Source organism: Pseudophryne corroboree, chromosome 3 (genome assembly GCF_028390025.1).
Source record: "Pseudophryne corroboree isolate aPseCor3 chromosome 3, aPseCor3.hap2, whole genome shotgun sequence".
NCBI classification, from domain to species: domain Eukaryota; kingdom Metazoa; phylum Chordata; class Amphibia; order Anura; family Myobatrachidae; genus Pseudophryne; species Pseudophryne corroboree.
This window is the reverse complement of record NC_086446.1, coordinates 23,407,773-23,430,633: the sequence shown is the minus strand read 5'-3', so window position 1 is coordinate 23,430,633 and position 22,861 is coordinate 23,407,773. Positions and strand designations below refer to the sequence as shown.

The 22,861-nt window shown below is 39.5% G+C and overlaps 1 protein-coding gene across 1 annotated transcript in view; it reads right to left on the bottom strand.

Moving 5' to 3' along the window:
• Nucleotides 1–5,846: 5,846 nt before the first annotated feature.
• Nucleotides 5,847–22,861, bottom strand: part of LOC135057086 (uncharacterized) — a 220,000-nt gene continuing 202,985 nt past the window's right edge. Inside the window, 1 exon segment of the mRNA XM_063962985.1 lies at nt 5,847–8,626. Coding sequence (XP_063819055.1) covers nt 7,389–8,626 — 1,238 coding nt within the window. The 3' untranslated portion in view covers nt 5,847–7,388.

Genomic DNA, 22,861 nt, shown 5'->3' with positions numbered 1-22,861 from the left:
TTCCAGCAGTGTACAGCTTCTCTTAAAGGGCCGGTGTCCTTTTCTGCAGTTTACCACTCTCCACTGGTATTATTATTTCACCGCTCTCAAACAATCACCTGCTTCCAGCCCAGCTTCCAGCAGTGTACAGCTTCTCTTAAAGGGCCGGTGTCCTTTTCTGCAGTTTACCACTCTCCACCAGTATTATTATTTCACCGCTCTCAAACTCCAAACTTCATTGTTATTTCATCGCTCTCAAGTTCGTTTATTATTTAACTGGTCCCAGCCAGTATCCACTCCGTATCAACAACAGTCTGGTTCCAGCCAGTATCCACAGCAGCCGTTTTATCTTCAGCAGCCCAGCCTTTCCTGGAACATCGGCTGGTACGATCCTGGGTTCTCTCCATTGCTACAGTCAGGCCTGGTAAGGACTTTCCAACTAGAAGATTATAAGAACTGTCTCACACTACCAGTGCCTGTGGCCCTTGCCACCCTGTAGTACCCAGGAATTGTATTTATCCTCTGTTGACTTTTATGTTTCCTTTTACTGCTGCTGTGTTACGGAGTTTGTCATAATAAACATCATTGACTTTTATCCTGGTTGTCGTGGTCACGCCTTCGGGCAGTTATTCTACATGTTACTTACATGTCTAGGGGTCTGATACAACCTCCCAGGTTCCGTTACATCTCAGCCCCTACAACTGAGGCTGCCTCCCGTCAGCTCAGGCCCTCAGTTGTGACAGTTAAAGTATAATAATGCATAATAATGAGTCAAAGAATGACAATCAGTGCAAAGTAATGCCCAAAAAATTCGGGTAAAGAGTAACGATTTACAAACAGTTGCTATATCCAAAAGAATGTTAGAATATAGTGCAAATAATCCTGTTAATCAAATCCAGTGTACCAGGCTTAAATGGATAACCTCAAAGAAAAGTTATTATATAACAAGATAACATAAAGCAAAAAGGGGAGAGAAGGTGGGGAGGGACACAAAACAAAGGGAAGGGGGGTAGAGGCGGTAGCAACTCCGAAATATAGAAATGAGTTATCATAGTGGATAGGAATTACACTAGTTTCTGTCTCAGGAACCAATCAGTGCCTTCGAACACTATCTGTAGTTGATCCTGTATACCTTGGGGAAGTCTAATTATATATTCACCCCATTTTTTATAGAACTTAAACTACCCCTGTCTCAATTCCTGGAAAAGCAGCACTTCGTTCATAATAAAGCATCTTTAAAATGTCCGATTGAAGTTCATGCAGAAAGGGGGGGGGATCTAGAGATCCAGTGTCTCAGAATAAGTTTACAGGCGATGGTCAAAATGACCGTTAATATAGGAGACAGTGTGGTCTTACATAAACCTAAATCCCATTCACCAAAATTTAATAAAAGGCAAGGAATGGGGGCTCTAATAAGACAGAGGGAAAAAAGTTTATTGACATAAGCGATAACCTTATCCCAAAATCGTCTTATTTTCCTACATTCCCAGAAGTTATGAAAAAAATCAGCCCTACTAACAGAGCACTTTGGGCATCTGCCTGTTTCTTCTGTTATCGTAAATTTTCTTTGCGCTGGAGATGTATGCTCTATGTATAATCTGCAGATGTGTTTCCTGCAGTGCGGCCGAAGGGATACGCTTAAGGGTAACCTCACAATGCTCCGTCCAAACTGAAGACGACTGAATAGATGGAATGTCTCGAGCCCAGCTCCCAAGGGAGCGAGACCAAGCTGCTACCATAGATGTCTCCAATAAAAACGGATATAAATACCAAATTTTGTATGTTTTGATTTTAATGAAAGCCATAGTATCTAAAATCACATCTCTGGGTTGGGTCGCAGTTGGTTTCACAGTTTTGGACTGAGCATAGTGCCAAGCCTGTAGGTACATGAAGAACCACCCCTTCTGAAGACCAAAAGTATCTCGTAGGTAGTCAAAGGCACGTATGGTGCCACCTGGATCAAAGATATCTTTTATCGCTATTATCCCTTTCGCTTTCCAGTTCAGGTACATCGAATTCTCCAAACCTGGAATAAAACTGGGATTTCCCCAAAAGGTAATAAAAGGGGTGTCGGTATGGTCCCTATGTAAGCGTTTATTAATGGTACACCAGCTTCTATAAACATCTGCAAATAATATATTGGAGAGAATGGGTGCTGGGATCAGTGATTTAGGAGAGTGTAATAGTGCATTAGAGGAAAAGGGGAAAAAAAGTGCATCCTCCAATGCAGTATTGGTAAATACAGAGGTTTGCCCCAACCAGTCAGATATATATCGAAAATGAGCTGCTTGAGTAAAAGTGGCTACATCTGGCACAGCGAAGCCTCCCTGCGCCTTTGAAAGGATCAATTTTGAAAAAGCAATGCGTGGCCTCTTACCTTGCCACATAAATTTAGTAAATTGAGCATTTAGAACTTTGGCATCTCATTTTGAAAGACAAAGGGGGAGCATTTGTAGTATATATGAAAGTTTGGGAAATAACACACTTTTTATGACAGCAATTCTGCCGGTTAGCGAAAGGGGCAAGTGTATCCAATGGTCGATTAATTTTGCAATTGAGGCCAGTATTGGTAGGAAATTGACCGTGTAAAGTGAGCTTAGAGTAGGTGGAATGAGAATCCCTAGATATTTAAGAGGGGCGCAGCAGATAGTGAACCTAGCTAATGTGGGGTGTGACTGAAAATAATTAGCTTCTGTCATTATAGGGAGAAGCTGCGATTTCGAATAGTTCACCTTAAAGCCTGAAAACGCACTAAAATTGTCTATCATGGAGATAATAGCCGTAAGCGACTGCAAAGGCTGAGATATAAATAGCAGCATATCATCCGCGAAGAGGCTCAATTTGACTTCTACATCATTAATTTTAATGCCAGTATATAGGGAATTTGAACGGAGGGCTGCAGCCAGTGGTTCTAATGCCATAGCGAAGAGGAGGGGAGAGAGGGGGCAACCCTGTCTCGTGCCCTGCAAAATGGAAAAGGGGTGAGAGAGATAACTATTACTTAAAATTTGCGTAGAGGAGCTTTTATATAATCTTTGTAATAACAGAATAAATTCAGTGGGGGCGCCAAATCTATGTATACAATCAAATAAGTGGTCCCATGCCACTAAGTCAAAAGCTTTTTCCGCATCAAGTGACAAAATTGCGCTGGGACTTTTGAGGTTAGAGGATTCTAGCCATTGCATAATTGCGAGGACCTTCCGAACATTCCCCACTGAGTGGCGTCCCATAATAAACCCTGTTTGGTCTTCGTGTATGATAGTTGGAAGAATAAGTTTACGTCTATCAGCTAAAATTTTGGTATATAATTTATAATCTGTGTTCAGGAGAGAAATTGGGCGATAGGAGCCGGGCAAGAGAGGGTCACGGCCAGGTTTATGTAATAGTTTCAACAGGGCAGAATTAAAGTATAGAGGGGGGTCCGATCCTGATATAAGCAAGTTAAAAAAAACTAGAAGAGCTTCTTCTATTTTAGGGCCTAACATCTTATAAGTCATTAGAGATTCCATCTGGACCAGGAGCTTTATTGGTTTTAAGTTGCTTAATAGCATGTCTTATTTCCTCAATAGATATGGGCTGTATTAGAGATGAGGCTTGATCTAGGGACATGCGAGGGAGGGTAACCTTGTCCCAAAAGGCAGCAGCCTCTTCAATGTTAGAGTCCGATGAGGCATAAAACTTAGAGTAAAAGGCGTGTAAAACATTGGATATTTCCTTACCACCAGAAGTGTTTTTACCATTCTTATCTTTAAGAGCCTTAATTGTATTAGAAGTGAGTTGGCCCCTAAGTAGATTGGATAAAAGCTTCCCCGACCTATTGCCATGTTTATGGAATTTGCAGGCAGAGTTAAAAGATGGCTGCTTGTAGACCGGGATGTCATGGTGGAGGATTTTAGCGTGGGTATGGTAAAAGGTATCCAGATGACTGCCACCCTCTGATGAGGACAAGGACTTAAGTGTTTACACTGATACGCCTAAAACCATTGTTTAATCTGATTCCAACGGAGGTATGGACTAGAAGACCACGGGGATCAATAGGCATTGAGTCAAGCCGTAATCCGGTATGCAGGATTATTCTTGCGTGTGACAACAACTAACCTAAGGGATACTACACTATAGGCGCTCTGCTGTTTCTTCCTCTACTTTCAGAGTTAAAAGAATATTTAGATTCCGCCTGGGACAGCATGTTATCAAAAGCTGCCTTTTGTGACAAATATGCTAATTTATTGGCTGAGGTAGGTGTAGTTTTAAATGTCTGATAAGCTGCAGTCAGGTTGGTTTGCAATTCTACATATGAGGAACGAAACAATTTGTCTTTATGAGCACAATAAGAAATAATCTCCCCTCTAAGTACAGGTTTAAAGGCTTGCCAAAAAAGTGTAGGGGAGGAAGAGGCGATATCAGCATTATCAGATTGATAATTAATCCATACGGTTTCCAATGCAGCTCTAAACTTTAAGGAGTGAGATAAATGGGAGGGGAAACGCCATTGTTTAAATGGGCCCTTATCAGTGACCAGAGCAAATTTAATCCAACACAGAGAGTGATCAGACACACAAATAGGTTCTATGTTAGAATCCAGGAGGCGTGTAAATAAATGCTCAGACATAAAAATATAATCTATTCTGGAAAGAGTACTATGAGCTGCAGACAGACAAGTGAAATCACGTTCTAAAGGATGAGCAGCTCTCCACGCATCTACTAATTGAAGTTGCTGAAGAATATATGGTATGCCTACTTGTGGGGCTCGACGTTTGTTGTGTGTAGAAGAGGAAACGTCCATCTGCGGAGATGCTACTATATTTAAATCTCCCCCGAAGAGAATACGGACAGTACCATAAGCGTATAATTTAGATACAATTTTCATAAAGAAGTCCTTAGAATAGACATTTGGGGCATATACATTACATAATATATATCTAGATTGGTCAACTGATACATCGGCGATTATATAGCGACCTTGAGGGTCTATTGAAGAGGAGTGCACCACGGTTGCTAATGACGCCCTCACTATTACTGCTACTCCTCTGGCCTTAGAGGTGAATGGGGCAGATAAAAGGACTTTCCAGCGTAGTGTGTTTAACTTTAACATTTCATGGGGTAATAAATGAGTTTCCTGTAAGTAAGCTATATCAATTTTTGTTCTATTGAGGTATATTAATATCTTCTTCCTCTTTACTGGAGAATGAAAGCCACCAACATTGAGGGAACCTAATGTTAGACTAGCCATATATGAGGCCATATAAAGGTAAACATGCAAAATATATTTCCAACCTACTCATTGAAAACCTCCCACATGATAATAAGACAAAGGATACAATCAAATCGGAGTTGCAAAAGGGAAGAGGGGGGGTGGGAAGGAACAACTGGGGGAACAAACATAGTAAATGTATTCCGATACGGAAGTACACTCCTATGTTACGCACGCAGGCGAGGTGGACTTCCGGATTTGAATCTTCCAGCGTCAAACTAGCATACGGGTAAACTCCAATGAGCATAAAGCAGAACAAGATTGGTGCTCCTAACCTCCATAATAAAAGACATAATGAGTCATAGACTAGTATATATGGGGGTTAGGCACAGAGCCATTATAGATCAAAAGCAAAACAGCGGCCAGAGGGGATATATAAGGGTCACATGTCTAAGCACTGTCTAAACCAACATGTAAATCTCTATACCCTTAATCATTATGGCTATAAAGCTATAGGCGGCCAATTGCATTCAAAACAGAGATTGCAAAAAGGAAAAAAAAAAAACAAGTATGTAAACCTTTAACCAAAAGGAGCAATGAGACCGTGAGTGAGGTCTAAGCCGGTGAAAGGCGACAGTCTAGCAACATTAACAAGAGATAAAAAAAAAACAAAAAGGAAGAAAAAAGGGCAAATGTATTGTTAGCTAGGAGACTGCAAGGCGTACATAATTTGCCGGCCAAGGCTGTATGTGTGTATACACAAAGGTCAGGGTCTGACTGCACGTGGGTATCTCCTTAGGGATAGATAAGACCAACTATTACCACATTTCAGGATACATTATAGATCAGCCGGGTCTTCAGAGGGGCTGTAATCTGTCTGAGTAAGTTCACGCAAGTATCCCTCCGCATCACCGACTGTGGAGAAATCTTTAAATGCATTGCCTTCAAAGAGACGGAGACGTGCTGGAAACAACAAAGCAAATTTCCTTTTGTCTTTCACCAACTTAGTACAGAGGGGTGCAAAGTCTTTTCTTGCTCTCATTACTTCAGAAGAATAGTTCTGAAAAATAAACAGTCGGGAGCCCATCCATTTAAGATCCCTGTTGTGTCGTGACGCTGCCCAGATGGCCTCCTTGTGCACAAAACTGAGAGTTTTGAAAATGACTACACGGGGTCTGCTGTCCGGGCCAGACCGCGGAGGACCTAAGCGGTGTACCCGTTCTACTACTAAACCCATACAATCCTCTCCAATATCCAGCAAATCAGGCAGGGTAGATTGCAGAAATGTAAACAGTTCAGGGCCTTTCAATGACTCAGGCAACCCCACGATACGTAAATTGCATCGTCGTGACCTATTTTTAAGGGCATCGACCTTTGTTTGTAACTGGTAGTGGGATTTCTGTAGTTGTTCATATTGTATTTTGAGCTCAGTAACATCTTGGAAAGTTTCCCCAATGCGTTGCTCATTGTTTACCACAGTTCTAGAAAGCTGCTTTACTTGTGATTTCATATCACGTATGGCCTGTTGCAGTTTGGCTGAATGTGCATCCATAATCGGCCCCATAGCCACCTGCACTGCTTTTACCACGTCTGAGTATGTAACAGGGCTATCAGAGGCAGGTACAGGGGTGTCTGGGGTAGGTTGTGAAGGGTGCAAGGCATGCTGTGAGTGTGTATCATTGTTAGCAACATGTGCTCCCACCTGAGTTGCAGACGCGGCGGCCATCTTGGATTCCGACTGCCGGCGGCCAGACTTGGGTTTGTGAACTTTGGGGGGCATAGATGCGGATAAAAACTTATCCATGTGATGCCTCACACTCTCCCCTTCAGCCTGCTGCAAAAACCGCCGCTATCTACGGCGGGACGGAGGCTCTGTGCGGCCCGTTATTCAGAGGTGCGGGAGAGTTGTAAAGATCAGCGTCTCCTCATGCAGGCACCGGAACCGGAAGTCTCTAGTTTTCTATTTTTAATAAATTAGCAAAAATCTCAAAAATACTTTTTTCACATCATTATGGGGTATTGTGAGGGAAAAAAAATATTCATTCTAGTTTGGAGTAAGGCTGTGACATAACAAAATGTGGAAATAGTGAAGCGATGTGAATACTTTCCATGCACTGTATGTGTGACATGGAGAAAGGGTTTCCCAATCCACGACATAATGCACTATACAAACCACACTCCTTGTCTGCTGCATCTTTCATTTGTTTCTACCCAGTAATTATTTTCTACTGTGGGAAATCTGATGTCTAAAAAGTTGTGATTTGTGTGTAAAACATTTCCCACACTCAGAGCATGGAAATGGTTTCTCACCTGTGTGACTTCTCTGATGACTAACTAGAGCTGATTTCTGTGTAAAACATTTCTCACACTCAGAGCATGGAAATGGTTTCTCACCTGTGTGAATTCTTTGATGATTAACAAGTTTTGATTTAGTTGTTAAATATTTCCCACACTCAGAGCATGGGAATGGTTTCTCACCTGTGTGACTTCTCTGATGACTAACTAGAGCTGATTTCTGTGTAAAACATTTCTCACACTCAGAGCATGGAAATGGTTTCTCACCTGTGTGAATTCTTTGATGATTAACAAGTTTTGATTTAGTTGTTAAATATTTCCCACACTCAGAGCATGGGAATGGTTTCTCACCTGTGTGACTTCTCTGATGACTAACTAGAGCTGGTTTCTGTGTAAAACATTTCTCACACTCAGAGCATGAAAATGGTTTCTCACCTGTGTGGAATCTCTGATGTCTAACAAGAACTGATTTGTTTGTAAAACATTTCTCACACTCCGAGCATGGAAATGGTTTCTCACCTGTGTGACTTCTCTGATGTTTAAAGAGATCTGTGTTAGTTTTAAAACATTTCCCACACTCAGAGCATGGAAATGGTTTCTCACCTGTGTGAATTCTTTGATGATTAACAAGTTTTGATTTAGTTGTTAAACATTTCCCACACTCAGAGCATGGAAATGGTTTCTCACCTGTGTGAATTCTTTGATGATTAACAAGTTTTGATTTAGTTGTTAAACATTTCCCACACTCAGAGCATGAAAATGGTTTCTCACCTGTGTGATATCTCTGATGTATAATTAAAGTTGATTTATATGGGAAACATTTCCCACACTCAGAGCATGGAAATGATTTGTCTCCTGTGTGACTTCGCTGATGTGCAACTAGTTTTGATTTCTTTGTGAAACATTTCCCACACTCGGAACAGGGAAATTTATTATCAGGTGTATGAGCTGCACGATGTGTAACAGAATCTGAAGTATCAGGAGAACAGTCCTCGCAGTTAGAGGGATCAGGTGACATAGCTGCACTGAGAGGTACTGGATGTATATTTAGCATAACGGGGCTGTCTCCTGGAGAATCCTGTGTGATGTTATCTTCTATGTCAGTATCTGCAGACAAGATGAGATCTCCCTCCAAGTCATTCCTGCTTGTACCTCCATCTGCTGGAGATAAAATAACTGTATTATTATTCACAGATCTTTATATAGTACATACATATTACTCCGCACTGTACAGAGAATATTTAGTCATTCACATCAGTCCCACCAGGGGAGCTTACACTCTATATTCCCTACCACATGGACACGTAATAGGGGTAATTTGTGTCAGAATTAACCCTAGCTTACATACTAAAGTGAATCCTTAATTGAATTGTGAGTGTGAAACAGAAGAAGGTGAGCTATAATACAGATCAGGTGAGATATAATGCAGATCAGGTGACATATAATGCAGATCAGGTGACATATAATGCAGATCAGGTGACATATAATACAGATCAGGTGAGATATAATACAGATCAGGTGAGATATAATACAGATCAGGTGACATATAATACAGATCAGGTGAGATATAATACAGAAGCAGGTGAGATATAATGCAGATCAGGTGACATATAATACAGATCAGGTGAGATATAATACAGAAGCAGGTGAGATATAATGCAGATCAGGTGAGATATAATGCAGATCAGGTGAGATATAATACAGATCAGGTGAGATATAATACAGAGCAGGTGACATATAATACAGAGCAGGTGACATATAATACAGAGCAGGTGAGATAGAATACAGATCAGGTGAGATATAATACAGAAGCAGGTGAGATATAATACAGATCAGGTGAGATATAATACAGAGCAGGTGACATATAATACAGAGCAGGTGACATATAATACAGAGCAGGTGAGATAGAATACAGATCAGGTGACATATAATACAGAGCAGGTGACATATAACACAGATCAGGTGAGATATAATACAGATCAGGTGAGATACAATACAGATAAATCTTATAGGGATAGTTCCGCAACAGGTTATTCGTGCAGACCTAGACCTAAAAAGGGTTCTTGGTCTGTGACCGACTTTAAACTGATGATGTACACAGAGTGTGACAATTACTAGTCGGTGGTGCTCCCAGAGTCAGTAATTTTAAGGTATTTACAAGAAGAGAAGAAAGACTCTATGTTGGGGCACTCTTAATCAAAAATTAGACATCTAAAACGTAACTTTTAATAATTATATATAAAAATTAATTAAAGTGACATGGTTTATAAGTTTATACAAAACAATTATGTCAATTTTGACAAAATAAATATAGTAATGAACGCCTTGGTGAAAAATATTTGTAGTAAAATGAAAGATGGTCTATCTGTAAGATATAACAAATTATATATTTTTAGATCCCAACAGGAGATGTGCTTTGGTTACCTCCGCGTTATGATTGCTTTCAAGTGAAAAAGAGAGGGGGGTCAATATAATATGACAAATTAAATAAATTAAATAATTAAATAATTAAATAATTGAAATGTTGCCTATAAGGGTTACTTTACACCTACTGCTCTATGTTTAGGCAGCCGTGTACCCAGAAAGGCTTTTACTGGGTAAATATGGTATCATTCGACTTATGCTACAAGCAAAGAAGTCTATAAATGATGGATATGTGCTGACAAAGCAGAATGTGTATAATAAAGAAATCTGTTAATAGAAGTAATTTATGCAGAGTAGAATATTACATATATACTTTATTAGGTAAGAGGACCCTGAATTAAATAGTAAGAAAAGATTAGGTAAAGAAAAAAGAAGATGAGGTTATGAGAGGGGGTGTCTTACTTCTGCTGTTCAGCTGGGTTGTTTACTGCACCTGGTGTTCGCTGCTGGTCCCCCACGCAGTTACTGACCAGGCCTGCCACAGATTTGCTTCCAAGATCGAACGGGATCAGGCGTATCCTGTGGAGTATGGCCGTAATCTGCTGAATGAGAGAGTATGACTACCAAGATGCTTCTGCTGTCCAGGTTAGTGGATGAGAGAGCATGAAAATTGTAGACTGTATATTTGGGAGAACATATGGAAATAATTTTATGCTAATATTGCTGATAGAACATGTACTTTCAATGATCTCTTTACAATTATTGGCCTATAATAGATTGATTTCCAATTTGTACAGTGAAGAGTACTATTGATTACACATAGATGCACATTATCACAGTAAATGGTGAAGAGAAATTTGAGAACAAAATAGCTTAATGAGTATAAAGCATAAAAATGCTGATAAACAGAGAGGTACTTGAAAGGTGATAGTTAAATATTGCTTAATGATCACATAGATGTATCACTAGTAAATGTCAATAAAATAAGATTATTAGTATGCAAAAAAAAGGTACATTTATCTTGTTTTGCTTTGTAACAGACATGTGCCTCTAATATAGAGGTTAGGCTATCACCTGGTTAAGAAAAGGAATGCATAGTTGTACTAAGGATATTATACTCTCACAACCAATTGATGCATATATTCACATAGCTTAGTAACCAAGAAGCATTTTTTTAAATGATAGCAGTTGGGAGAAAGATGTTTAAGGATCTTGTTGCCCAAAAAGGGCGCTTACTAGACCAAAGTGTTCCTTCTCTGGGGGTGGGCTGCGCAGTCCCACTGAATCCCACTTAGTAAACCAGACGGACCGTTTCACCTTTAGGATAGGCTTGTTCACTGGTGATTTGTAAGGCTAAAAATGAGGGTATATATAAGGTAATATTAATTACCTAAATGGCCGCCGGTGATTAGAGAGAACGCGGCGTCTCATTGCGGCGGTTCCGGAAATGACGTAGCGGCTGGGGCCGGTTCCGGAAATGACGTAGCGGCTAGGGCCGTAGTCATAGGAACGCAATGCGTTCCACCGCTCACAGCCGTGACATTCGGCTGTTTGAAGGGAGATACACTGCCCAGTAGCGTCTGACGTATGACGCTCGTTTAGGGGGCGGAATGTCTGAGTCGGGTGGTCGTCATGGATACTGAAATGCTGTTGACGGCTGGTTACATTAGGCGAGGGGGAGGCTGATACGATAATAATTGGGATGTGGATATAATAATAAAAATAAAAAGCAGAGGCGAGTGGAGATGTATAGAGACGTTTGATCTAATATTGAAAGTTAAATAGATAATAAGAATAAGAAAAAGAAAAAAAGGCCTGAAACTATGTGGGTATATATTGGCTGTTGATAGTGTGCCCTGTAATTAAGCTGAGATAAAAACAGGAAAATGCTTGTAATAGCATAGCTTAAGAGTAAAGAGAAATACTAAATAATGACAGAAGTGATAAGAAAATTTAAATAAGAGAAAGATATATTATTAAAAATAAATAGGATATAAATAACAATATTAATAATTATAATAATAATAATAATAATAATGGTAATAATAATAATGATAATAATAATAATAATAGCAAAAATTGTAGCTGTGTAGAGAAAATGATCACTACATATAATAGAAAGCTGATACTAAGGGAAAATATTCCTTAATATATATGTATATTGGAATAGATATTGTGATTATCATGAAAGGTTTATGTGAAAGTGATGATTGTGATGAGAGATATATATATATATATTTTAATATTAAAAGAAGAGTGGAATTGTGAGCTATATATACGTGAAAGGGGGTGACTGTAAGTGACAAATTAATAATAAATATTATTATGTATGGTATCTTTAAGGAGGGATGACAAGGGTTATTAATATGTGTATGGTGAGTATGGCCTTAGAGTGTCCTGTGAGGGTGGCCAATAGTGAGATTGGTTGTGCACAATAGGGATAAGTGTGGATGCACAGGCCGCAAGGGCTAGTTTGTGAGGTAAGTGATAAGAGAGGAGACAATTGGTATAATGATTGGATAATTTATGTGGTATGCATAAAGGAAAATATGTGGGTAACTTAAAGGGAGCCAAAAAGTATTAAGCTTTTGAAATTTATATGGTTTTTAATGGTATGATTATATGAAAACCCCATAATTAATGTATTCATTGAGACCATGGGGTGTCAGACTGTTGAGGTTGTAGGTCCATTCTGATTCTCTTTTAAGGAGTTGCTGGGTTAGGTCTCCTCCTCGTATTCCCAGTTTAATTTGTTCTAGGCCGAAAGCTGTCATTTCTTTAGGATTGCTCTTGTGATGATGGTGAAAATGTCTAGCCACTGATGTTAATTTTCTCATCTTGGCAATATCCGTGGCACTGTTTCTTATGGTGCCTGCGTGTTCTAGAATCCGAAGCTTCAATTTTCTAGTTGTCATCCCTACGTACCGAAGTCCACAAGTACAAACAAGGCAATAGACCACCCCTGTTGAGTTGCAGTTGAGGAACTGGTTGATATTCCTTATGTTTCCATATCTGTCTTTGATGCTGGTGGTTTTTGTCATAAGAGTGCATGCTTTGCATTCCCCGCATGGGTAAGATCCCTTGATGGTCTGTGGTCGTATGGGATGATTGAAGAAATGGCTAGAAACTAGGTGATCTTTTAAATTACTTGAGCGTCTCCAGCTCATGGAGGGTTTGATCTCAAGATTTTTCGATAGATCATCATCTAGAAAGAGTACTGGCCAATGTTTTTCAATGGAGTCTCTAATTTCCTTCCATTCTCTGCAGAATGTTCCTACGAATCTCAATTTGTTGTCTGATGTGGATTTCTCTCCCTCTTTCTGTCTACCGGAAAAAATTAGCGAGTTCCTTGTTGTTGATAAGGTTTGTTGTTTTGCTTTTTTGATAGATCTGCCACTGTATCCTCTTTCTTTAAGTCTGAATGAAAGTTCATCACATTTTTCCTTGAAAGTGGTAGTGTCCGAACAGTTTCTCCTTAGACGTAAAAATTCCCCTTTGGGGATGTTTTCAACTGTCGGTGGGAAATGAGCACTAGTCTGATGGAGTACACTATTGGAGGCTGTGGCTTTGCGGAATAGTTTAGTGTGCACCTGTCCCGTCATGTCTTTATACACAGTGAGATCCAAAAATGGAATGGATACTTCACTTATGTGGTGGGTTAGTTTCAAATTCAGGTTGTTATGGTTTAATATATCGATAAATTCTAAGAGAGATGTTTTATCTCCTTCCCATATCATGAAGATATCGTCGATATATCTCCACCACACCGTAATGAATTGTGTGTATATCTCATTTTTTGGGTTGTGCACCATCTCTCTCTCCCACCAGCCTAGGTATAAATTGGCATAGGTGGGGGCACAAGCTGCCCCCATTGCAGTGCCCCTAATTTGGAGGAAAAAGCGGTCATTGAACGTGAAGTAATTTCTTGTCAGGACAAAAGTTAGGAGTTGAATCAAGAAGTCGTTGAATTCGTTCTGTCCCTCCATGTCCAAGAAGTATTTCACCGCCCGTAGTCCAGCTTCATGATCTATACTGGTATATAGGGATTCAACGTCCAAAGTCACCAACAGATGTTTCTCTTCTAATTTGACATCGTGAAGTCTCTGTAGTACATCCATTGTATCCTTTAGATAGGATGGAAGCGTTAGGACATGCTTCCTCAGGTGGAGATCTAGGAAAGTGCTTGATTTTTCCAAAAGCCCATCTTGCCCAGATACAATTGGTCTACCTGGTGGTGTTTTTCCAACAGAGAACATCTGCCCAGAAATAAGAGTCTTTCAGGAACTCATCTCTAGAGATCTTGATCATATACACAAGAAATCTAAAATCAGGATTAACAGAACAGACAACCTCAACAAACAAGAAAGACAAGCACTCACAGAAATCAGATCATGGAAAGATAGTCATAAAACCCTCGGACAAAGGAGGAAATATTGTAATATGGCCGGCAGATATGTATATCAAGGAAGCGATGAGGCAACTAGGAGATCAAGACTGCTACAAGCCAGTATTTTTCAATCCAACAGAAAAATACACAACAGAATTGAAGAGAATTCTAAATAATGCGCAATCAACAGGTACAATTACAAATCATGAATTCAAATATCTATTACCCACCAATCCTAAGACTCCCACACTGTACCTCTTGCCCAAAGTTCACAAAAACATCACCACACCACCAGGTAGACCAATTGTATCTGGGCAAGATGGGCTTTTGGAAAAATCAAGCACCTTCCTAGATCTCCACCTGAGGAAGCATGTCCTAACGCTTCCATCCTATCTAAAGGATACAATGGATGTACTACAGAGACTTCACGATGTCAAATTAGAAGAGAAACATCTGTTGGTGACTTTGGACGTTGAATCCCTATATACCAGTATAGATCATGAAGCTGGACTACGGGCGGTGAAATACTTCTTGGACATGGAGGGACAGAACGAATTCAACGACTTCTTGATTCAACTCCTAACTTTTGTCCTGACAAGAAATTACTTCACGTTCAATGACCGCTTTTTCCTCCAAATTAGGGGCACTGCAATGGGGGCAGCTTGTGCCCCCACCTATGCCAATTTATACCTAGGCTGGTGGGAGAGAGAGATGGTGCACAACCCAAAAAATGAGATATACACACAATTCATTACGGTGTGGTGGAGATATATCGACGATATCTTCATGATATGGGAAGGAGATAAAACATCTCTCTTAGAATTTATCGATATATTAAACCATAACAACCTGAATTTGAAACTAACCCACCACATAAGTGAAGTATCCATTCCATTTTTGGATCTCACTGTGTATAAAGACATGACGGGACAGGTGCACACTAAACTATTCCGCAAAGCCACAGCCTCCAATAGTGTACTCCATCAGACTAGTGCTCATTTCCCACCGACAGTTGAAAACATCCCCAAAGGGGAATTTTTACGTCTAAGGAGAAACTGTTCGGACACTACCACTTTCAAGGAAAAATGTGATGAACTTTCATTCAGACTTAAAGAAAGAGGATACAGTGGCAGATCTATCAAAAAAGCAAAACAACAAACCTTATCAACAACAAGGAACTCGCTAATTTTTTCCGGTAGACAGAAAGAGGGAGAGAAATCCACATCAGACAACAAATTGAGATTCGTAGGAACATTCTGCAGAGAATGGAAGGAAATTAGAGACTCCATTGAAAAACATTGGCCAGTACTCTTTCTAGATGATGATCTATCGAAAAATCTTGAGATCAAACCCTCCATGAGCTGGAGACGCTCAAGTAATTTAAAAGATCACCTAGTTTCTAGCCATTTCTTCAATCATCCCATACGACCACAGACCATCAAGGGATCTTACCCATGCGGGGAATGCAAAGCATGCACTCTTATGACAAAAACCACCAGCATCAAAGACAGATATGGAAACATAAGGAATATCAACCAGTTCCTCAACTGCAACTCAACAGGGGTGGTCTATTGCCTTGTTTGTACTTGTGGACTTCGGTACGTAGGGATGACAACTAGAAAATTGAAGCTTCGGATTCTAGAACACGCAGGCACCATAAGAAACAGTGCCACGGATATTGCCAAGATGAGAAAATTAACATCAGTGGCTAGACATTTTCACCATCATCACAAGAGCAATCCTAAAGAAATGACAGCTTTCGGCCTAGAACAAATTAAACTGGGAATACGAGGAGGAGACCTAACCCAGCAACTCCTTAAAAGAGAATCAGAATGGACCTACAACCTCAACAGTCTGACACCCCATGGTCTCAATGAATACATTAATTATGGGGTTTTCATATAATCATACCATTAAAAACCATATAAATTTCAAAAGCTTAATACTTTTTGGCTCCCTTTAAGTTACCCACATATTTTCCTTTATGCATACCACATAAATTATCCAATCATTATACCAATTGTCTCCTCTCTTATCACTTACCTCACAAACTAGCCCTTGCGGCCTGTGCATCCACACTTATCCCTATTGTGCACAACCAATCTCACTATTGGCCACCCTCACAGGACACTCTAAGGCCATACTCACCATACACATATTAATAACCCTTGTCATCCCTCCTTAAAGATACCAGCCCATACATAATAATATTTATTATTAATTTGTCACTTACAGTCACCCCCTTTCACGTATATATAGCTCACAATTCCACTCTTCTTTTAATATTAAAATATATATATATATATATATATCTCTCATCACAATCATCACTTTCACATAAACCTTTCATGATAATCACAATATCTATTCCAATATACATATATATTAAGGAATATTTTCCCTTAGTATCAGCTTTCTATTATATGTAGTGATCATTTTCTCTACACAGCTACAATTTTTGCTATTATTATTATTATTATTACTATCATTATTATTATTACCATTATTATTATTATTATAATTATTAATATTGTTATTTATATCCTATTTATTTTTAATAATATATCTTTCTCTTATTTAAATTTTCTTATCACTTCTGTCATTATTTAGTATTTCTCTTTACTCTTAAGCTATGCTATTACAAGCATTTTCCTGTTTTTATCTCAGCTTAATTACAGGGCACACTATCAACAGCCAATATATACCCACATAGTTTCAGGCCTTTTTTTCTTTTTCTTATTCTTATTATCTATTTAACTTTCAATATTAGATCAAACGTCTCTATACATCTCCACTCGCCTCTGCTTTTTATTTTTATTATTATATCCACATCCCAATTATTATCGTATCAGCCTCCCCCTCGCCTAATGTAACCAGCCGTCAACAGCATTTCAGTATCCATGACGACCACCCGACTCAGACATTCCGCCCCCTAAACGAGCGTCATACGTCAGACGCTACTGGGCAGTGTATCTCCCTTCAAACAGCCGAATGTCACGGCTGTGAGCGGTGGAACGCATTGCGTTCCTATGACTACGGCCCTAGCCGCTACGTCATTTCCGGAACCGGCCCCAGCCGCTACGTCATTTCCGGAACCGCCGCAATGAGACGCCGCGTTCTCTCTAATCACCGGCGGCCATTTAGGTAATTAATATTACCTTATATATACCCTCATTTTTAGCCTTACAAATCACCAGTGAACAAGCCTATCCTAAAGGTGAAACGGTCCGTCTGGTTTACTAAGTGGGATTCAGTGGGACTGCGCAGCCCACCCCCAGAGAAGGAACACTTTGGTCTAGTAAGCGCCCTTTTTGGGCAACAAGATCCTTAAACATCTTTCTCCCAACTGCTATCATTTAAAAAAATGCTTCTTGGTTACTAAGCTATGTGAATATATGCATCAATTGGTTGTGAGAGTATAATATCCTTAGTACAACTATGCATTCCTTTTCTTAACCAGGTGATAGCCTAACCTCTATATTAGAGGCACATGTCTGTTACAAAGCAAAACAAGATAAATGTACCTTTTTTTTGCATACTAATAATCTTATTTTATTGACATTTACTAGTGATACATCTATGTGATCATTAAGCAATATTTAACTATCACCTTTCAAGTACCTCTCTGTTTATCAGCATTTTTATGCTTTATACTCATTAAGCTATTTTGTTCTCAAATTTCTCTTCACCATTTACTGTGATAATGTGCATCTATGTGTAATCAATAGTACTCTTCACTGTACAAATTGGAAATCAATCTATTATAGGCCAATAATTGTGCAAGAGATCATTGAAAGTACATGTTCTATCAGCAATATTAGCATAAAATTATTTCCATATGTTCTCCCAAATATACAGTCTACAATTTTCATGCTCTCTCATCCACTAACCTGGACAGCAGAAGCATCTTGGTAGTCATACTCTCTCATTCAGCAGATTACGGCCATACTCCACAGGATACGCCTGATCCCGTTCGATCTTGGAAGCAAATCTGTGGCAGGCCTGGTCAGTAACTGCGTGGGGGACCAGCAGCGAACACCAGGTGCAGTAAACAACCCAGCTGAACAGCAGAAGTAAGACACCCCCTCTCATAACCTCATCTTCTTTTTTCTTTACCTAATCTTTTCTTACTATTTAATTCAGGGTCCTCTTACCTAATAAAGTATATATGTAATATTCTACTCTGCATAAATTACTTCTATTAACAGATTTCTTTATTATACACATTCTGCTTTGTCAGCACATATCCATCATTTATAGACTTCTTTGCTTGTAGCATAAGTCGAATGATACCATATTTACCCAGTAAAAGCCTTTCTGGGTACACGGCTGCCTAAACATAGAGCAGTAGGTGTAAAGTAACCCTTATAGGCAACATTTCAATTATTTAATTATTTAATTATTTAATTTATTTAATTTGTCATATTATATTGACCCCCCTCTCTTTTTCACTTGAAAGCAATCATAACGCGGAGGTAACCAAAGCACATCTCCTGTTGGGATCTAAAAATATATAATTTGTTATATCTTACAGATAGACCATCTTTCATTTTACTACAAATATTTTTCACCAAGGCGTTCATTACTATATTTATTTTGTCAAAATTGACATAATTGTTTTGTATAAACTTATAAACCATGTCACTTTAATTAATTTTTATATATAATTATTAAAAGTTACGTTTTAGATGTCTAATTTTTGATTAAGAGTGCCCCAACATAGAGTCTTTCTTCTCTTCTTGTAAATACCTTAAAATTACTGACTCTGGGAGCACCACCGACTAGTAATTGTCACACTCTGTGTACATCATCAGTTTAAAGTCGGTCACAGACCAAGAACCCTTTTTAGGTCTAGATCTGCACGAATAACCTGTTGCGGAACTATCCCTATAAGATTTATCTTAGCTCTACTCTGATTAAATTCAGTTTCTTGTTCCTGCACGGTTTTAGACATCAATCAACTCACCATTAATTCCCCAGTTATATCCCACCCTAAGTGACATACCTAACATTCCTTTTTCTCACAATGGCCGCCTTTAATTTACGGAATGAACTAAGTCGCAAAACTTCCACGCTGAATGATAGTGAAGATATCTTCTCCAACACGGGCATCCCGATTTTGGAAAACAAAGATTGGCAACAAGAACTAAATAAACTAAGGTCTTGTCTCCAGAAGAGAACACGAGCTACCTGGGATATCAAAACCCTGGAAAGCTATGCCAAGAACAAAATTACTCCTAGAGGTCTCCGACCAAAAATCTTCCCGGCTTTCCCTCTAATAACGGAGAACCTCACAGCAGAATGGGAAGGGGCACTTATGAAATGTGCACAGGATCTGATGGCGGTCCTGGTAAAACATAGTCATCTCACATTAAATGCTGTCGAAAAAGAAATTGATGATCTAGGGAAAAACCTTGAGAAATGGGAAAAAGAGACAAACTTTCAACAGACCTTCGAGAAAATCCAAAAAGATCTGGTACCATACGAGCAAAGGATCATAGACCGAAAACGGAATAAATTTGCAAGGGATGTAAGAGACTTCCAAGAAGGAAATGTCTTCAATTGGAAAAAACCCACCACAAGAAGGGAACGGGAACCTAGTCATAGAGGAAACTATGAGCACACCTATGAGGAAAACTCATCTTCAGAGGCGGACTCCTCTGGAGGTGAATACTTCTCAGACTCCAATAATACAACTCGGGAACCATACCGATATGCGAATATGGACACTGGTAAGAACATGGGACCTACGTCTTCTTTTTTAGGGGTTACCCGGAGAAGAGGAAGATCCAAGTTACGACCAGGAGAAAGACGCGCAGGAGCAAGAAGAGACCCCAGGGACGAGCCAGACTGGACACCCCGATATCCCACCCGATACTACCAGAAAACAGACAGGAGAACTCCAATTTAAAGGTCATCAATCTCTCAACTAAACAACTCACAGAAGATCACATCATGGTACTCGGGAAAGGCTTGTCATTTTCACCAATGAAATCACTCAATAGATTTCAATGGGAAAAGGACCTTAAACTCTTTGGCCGCAAACTCTTACTTAAGAAATTTTTTGCCAAAAAAGGAGACGACAGAACAATAATAGACTACACCATAGAGGACCCAACGATCACGGCAGAAGACCAGGAAGCCATAGCCATTCTAGAAGAACTTCAACTAGAGAACCAAGGCCAAACAACCAGACCAAAGTGTAAGTTAAAATCAACCTTTTTTCCAACAGAGAACATCTGCCCAGAAATAAGAGTCTTTCAGGAACTCATCTCTAGAGATCTTGATCATATACACAAGAAATCTAAAATCAGGATTAACAGAACAGACAACCTCAACAAACAAGAAAGACAAGCACTCACAGAAATCAGATCATGGAAAGATATTGTCATAAAACCCTCGGACAAAGGAGGAAATATTGTAATATGGCCGGCAGATATGTATATCAAGGAAGCGATGAGGCAACTAGGAGATCAAGACTGCTACAAGCCAGTATTTTTCAATCCAACAGAAAAATACACAACAGAATTGAAGAGAATTCTAAATAATGCGCAATCAACAGGTACAATTACAAATCATGAATTCAAATATCTATTACCCACCAATCCTAAGACTCCCACACTGTACCTCTTGCCCAAAGTTCACAAAAACATCACCACACCACCAGGTAGACCAATTGTATCTGGGCAAGATGGGCTTTTGGAAAAATCAAGCACCTTCCTAGATCTCCACCTGAGGAAGCATGTCCTAACGCTTCCATCCTATCTAAAGGATACAATGGATGTACTACAGAGACTTCACGATGTCAAATTAGAAGAGAAACATCTGTTGGTGACTTTGGACGTTGAATCCCTATATACCAGTATAGATCATGAAGCTGGACTACGGGCGGTGAAATACTTCTTGGACATGGAGGGACAGAACGAATTCAACGACTTCTTGATTCAACTCCTAACTTTTGTCCTGACAAGAAATTACTTCACGTTCAATGACCGCTTTTTCCTCCAAATTAGGGGCACTGCAATGGGGGCAGCTTGTGCCCCCACCTATGCCAATTTATACCTAGGCTGGTGGGAGAGAGAGATGGTGCACAACCCAAAAAATGAGATATACACACAATTCATTACGGTGTGGTGGAGATATATCGACGATATCTTCATGATATGGGAAGGAGATAAAACATCTCTCTTAGAATTTATCGATATATTAAACCATAACAACCTGAATTTGAAACTAACCCACCACATAAGTGAAGTATCCATTCCATTTTTGGATCTCACTGTGTATAAAGACATGACGGGACAGGTGCACACTAAACTATTCCGCAAAGCCACAGCCTCCAATAGTGTACTCCATCAGACTAGTGCTCATTTCCCACCGACAGTTGAAAACATCCCCAAAGGGGAATTTTTACGTCTAAGGAGAAACTGTTCGGACACTACCACTTTCAAGGAAAAATGTGATGAACTTTCATTCAGACTTAAAGAAAGAGGATACAGTGGCAGATCTATCAAAAAAGCAAAACAACAAACCTTATCAACAACCAGGAACTCGCTAATTTTTTCCGGTAGACAGAAAGAGGGAGAGAAATCCACATCAGACAACAAATTGAGATTCGTAGGAACATTCTGCAGAGAATGGAAGGAAATTAGAGACTCCATTGAAAAACATTGGCCAGTACTCTTTCTAGATGATGATCTATCGAAAAATCTTGAGATCAAACCCTCCATGAGCTGGAGACGCTCAAGTAATTTAAAAGATCACCTAGTTTCTAGCCATTTCTTCAATCATCCCATACGACCACAGACCATCAAGGGATCTTACCCATGCGGGGAATGCAAAGCATGCACTCTTATGACAAAAACCACCAGCATCAAAGACAGATATGGAAACATAAGGAATATCAACCAGTTCCTCAACTGCAACTCAACAGGGGTGGTCTATTGCCTTGTTTGTACTTGTGGACTTCGGTACGTAGGGATGACAACTAGAAAATTGAAGCTTCGGATTCTAGAACACGCAGGCACCATAAGAAACAGTGCCACGGATATTGCCAAGATGAGAAAATTAACATCAGTGGCTAGACATTTTCACCATCATCACAAGAGCAATCCTAAAGAAATGACAGCTTTCGGCCTAGAACAAATTAAACTGGGAATACGAGGAGGAGACCTAACCCAGCAACTCCTTAAAAGAGAATCAGAATGGACCTACAACCTCAACAGTCTGACACCCCATGGTCTCAATGAATACATTAATTATGGGGTTTTCATATAATCATACCATTAAAAACCATATAAATTTCAAAAGCTTAATACTTTTTGGCTCCCTTTAAGTTACCCACATATTTTCCTTTATGCATACCACATAAATTATCCAATCATTATACCAATTGTCTCCTCTCTTATCACTTACCTCACAAACTAGCCCTTGCGGCCTGTGCATCCACACTTATCCCTATTGTGCACAACCAATCTCACTATTGGCCACCCTCACAGGACACTCTAAGGCCATACTCACCATACACATATTAATAACCCTTGTCATCCCTCCTTAAAGATACCAGCCCATACATATTAATATTTATTATTAATTTGTCACTTACAGTCACCCCCTTTCACGTATATATAGCTCACAATTCCACT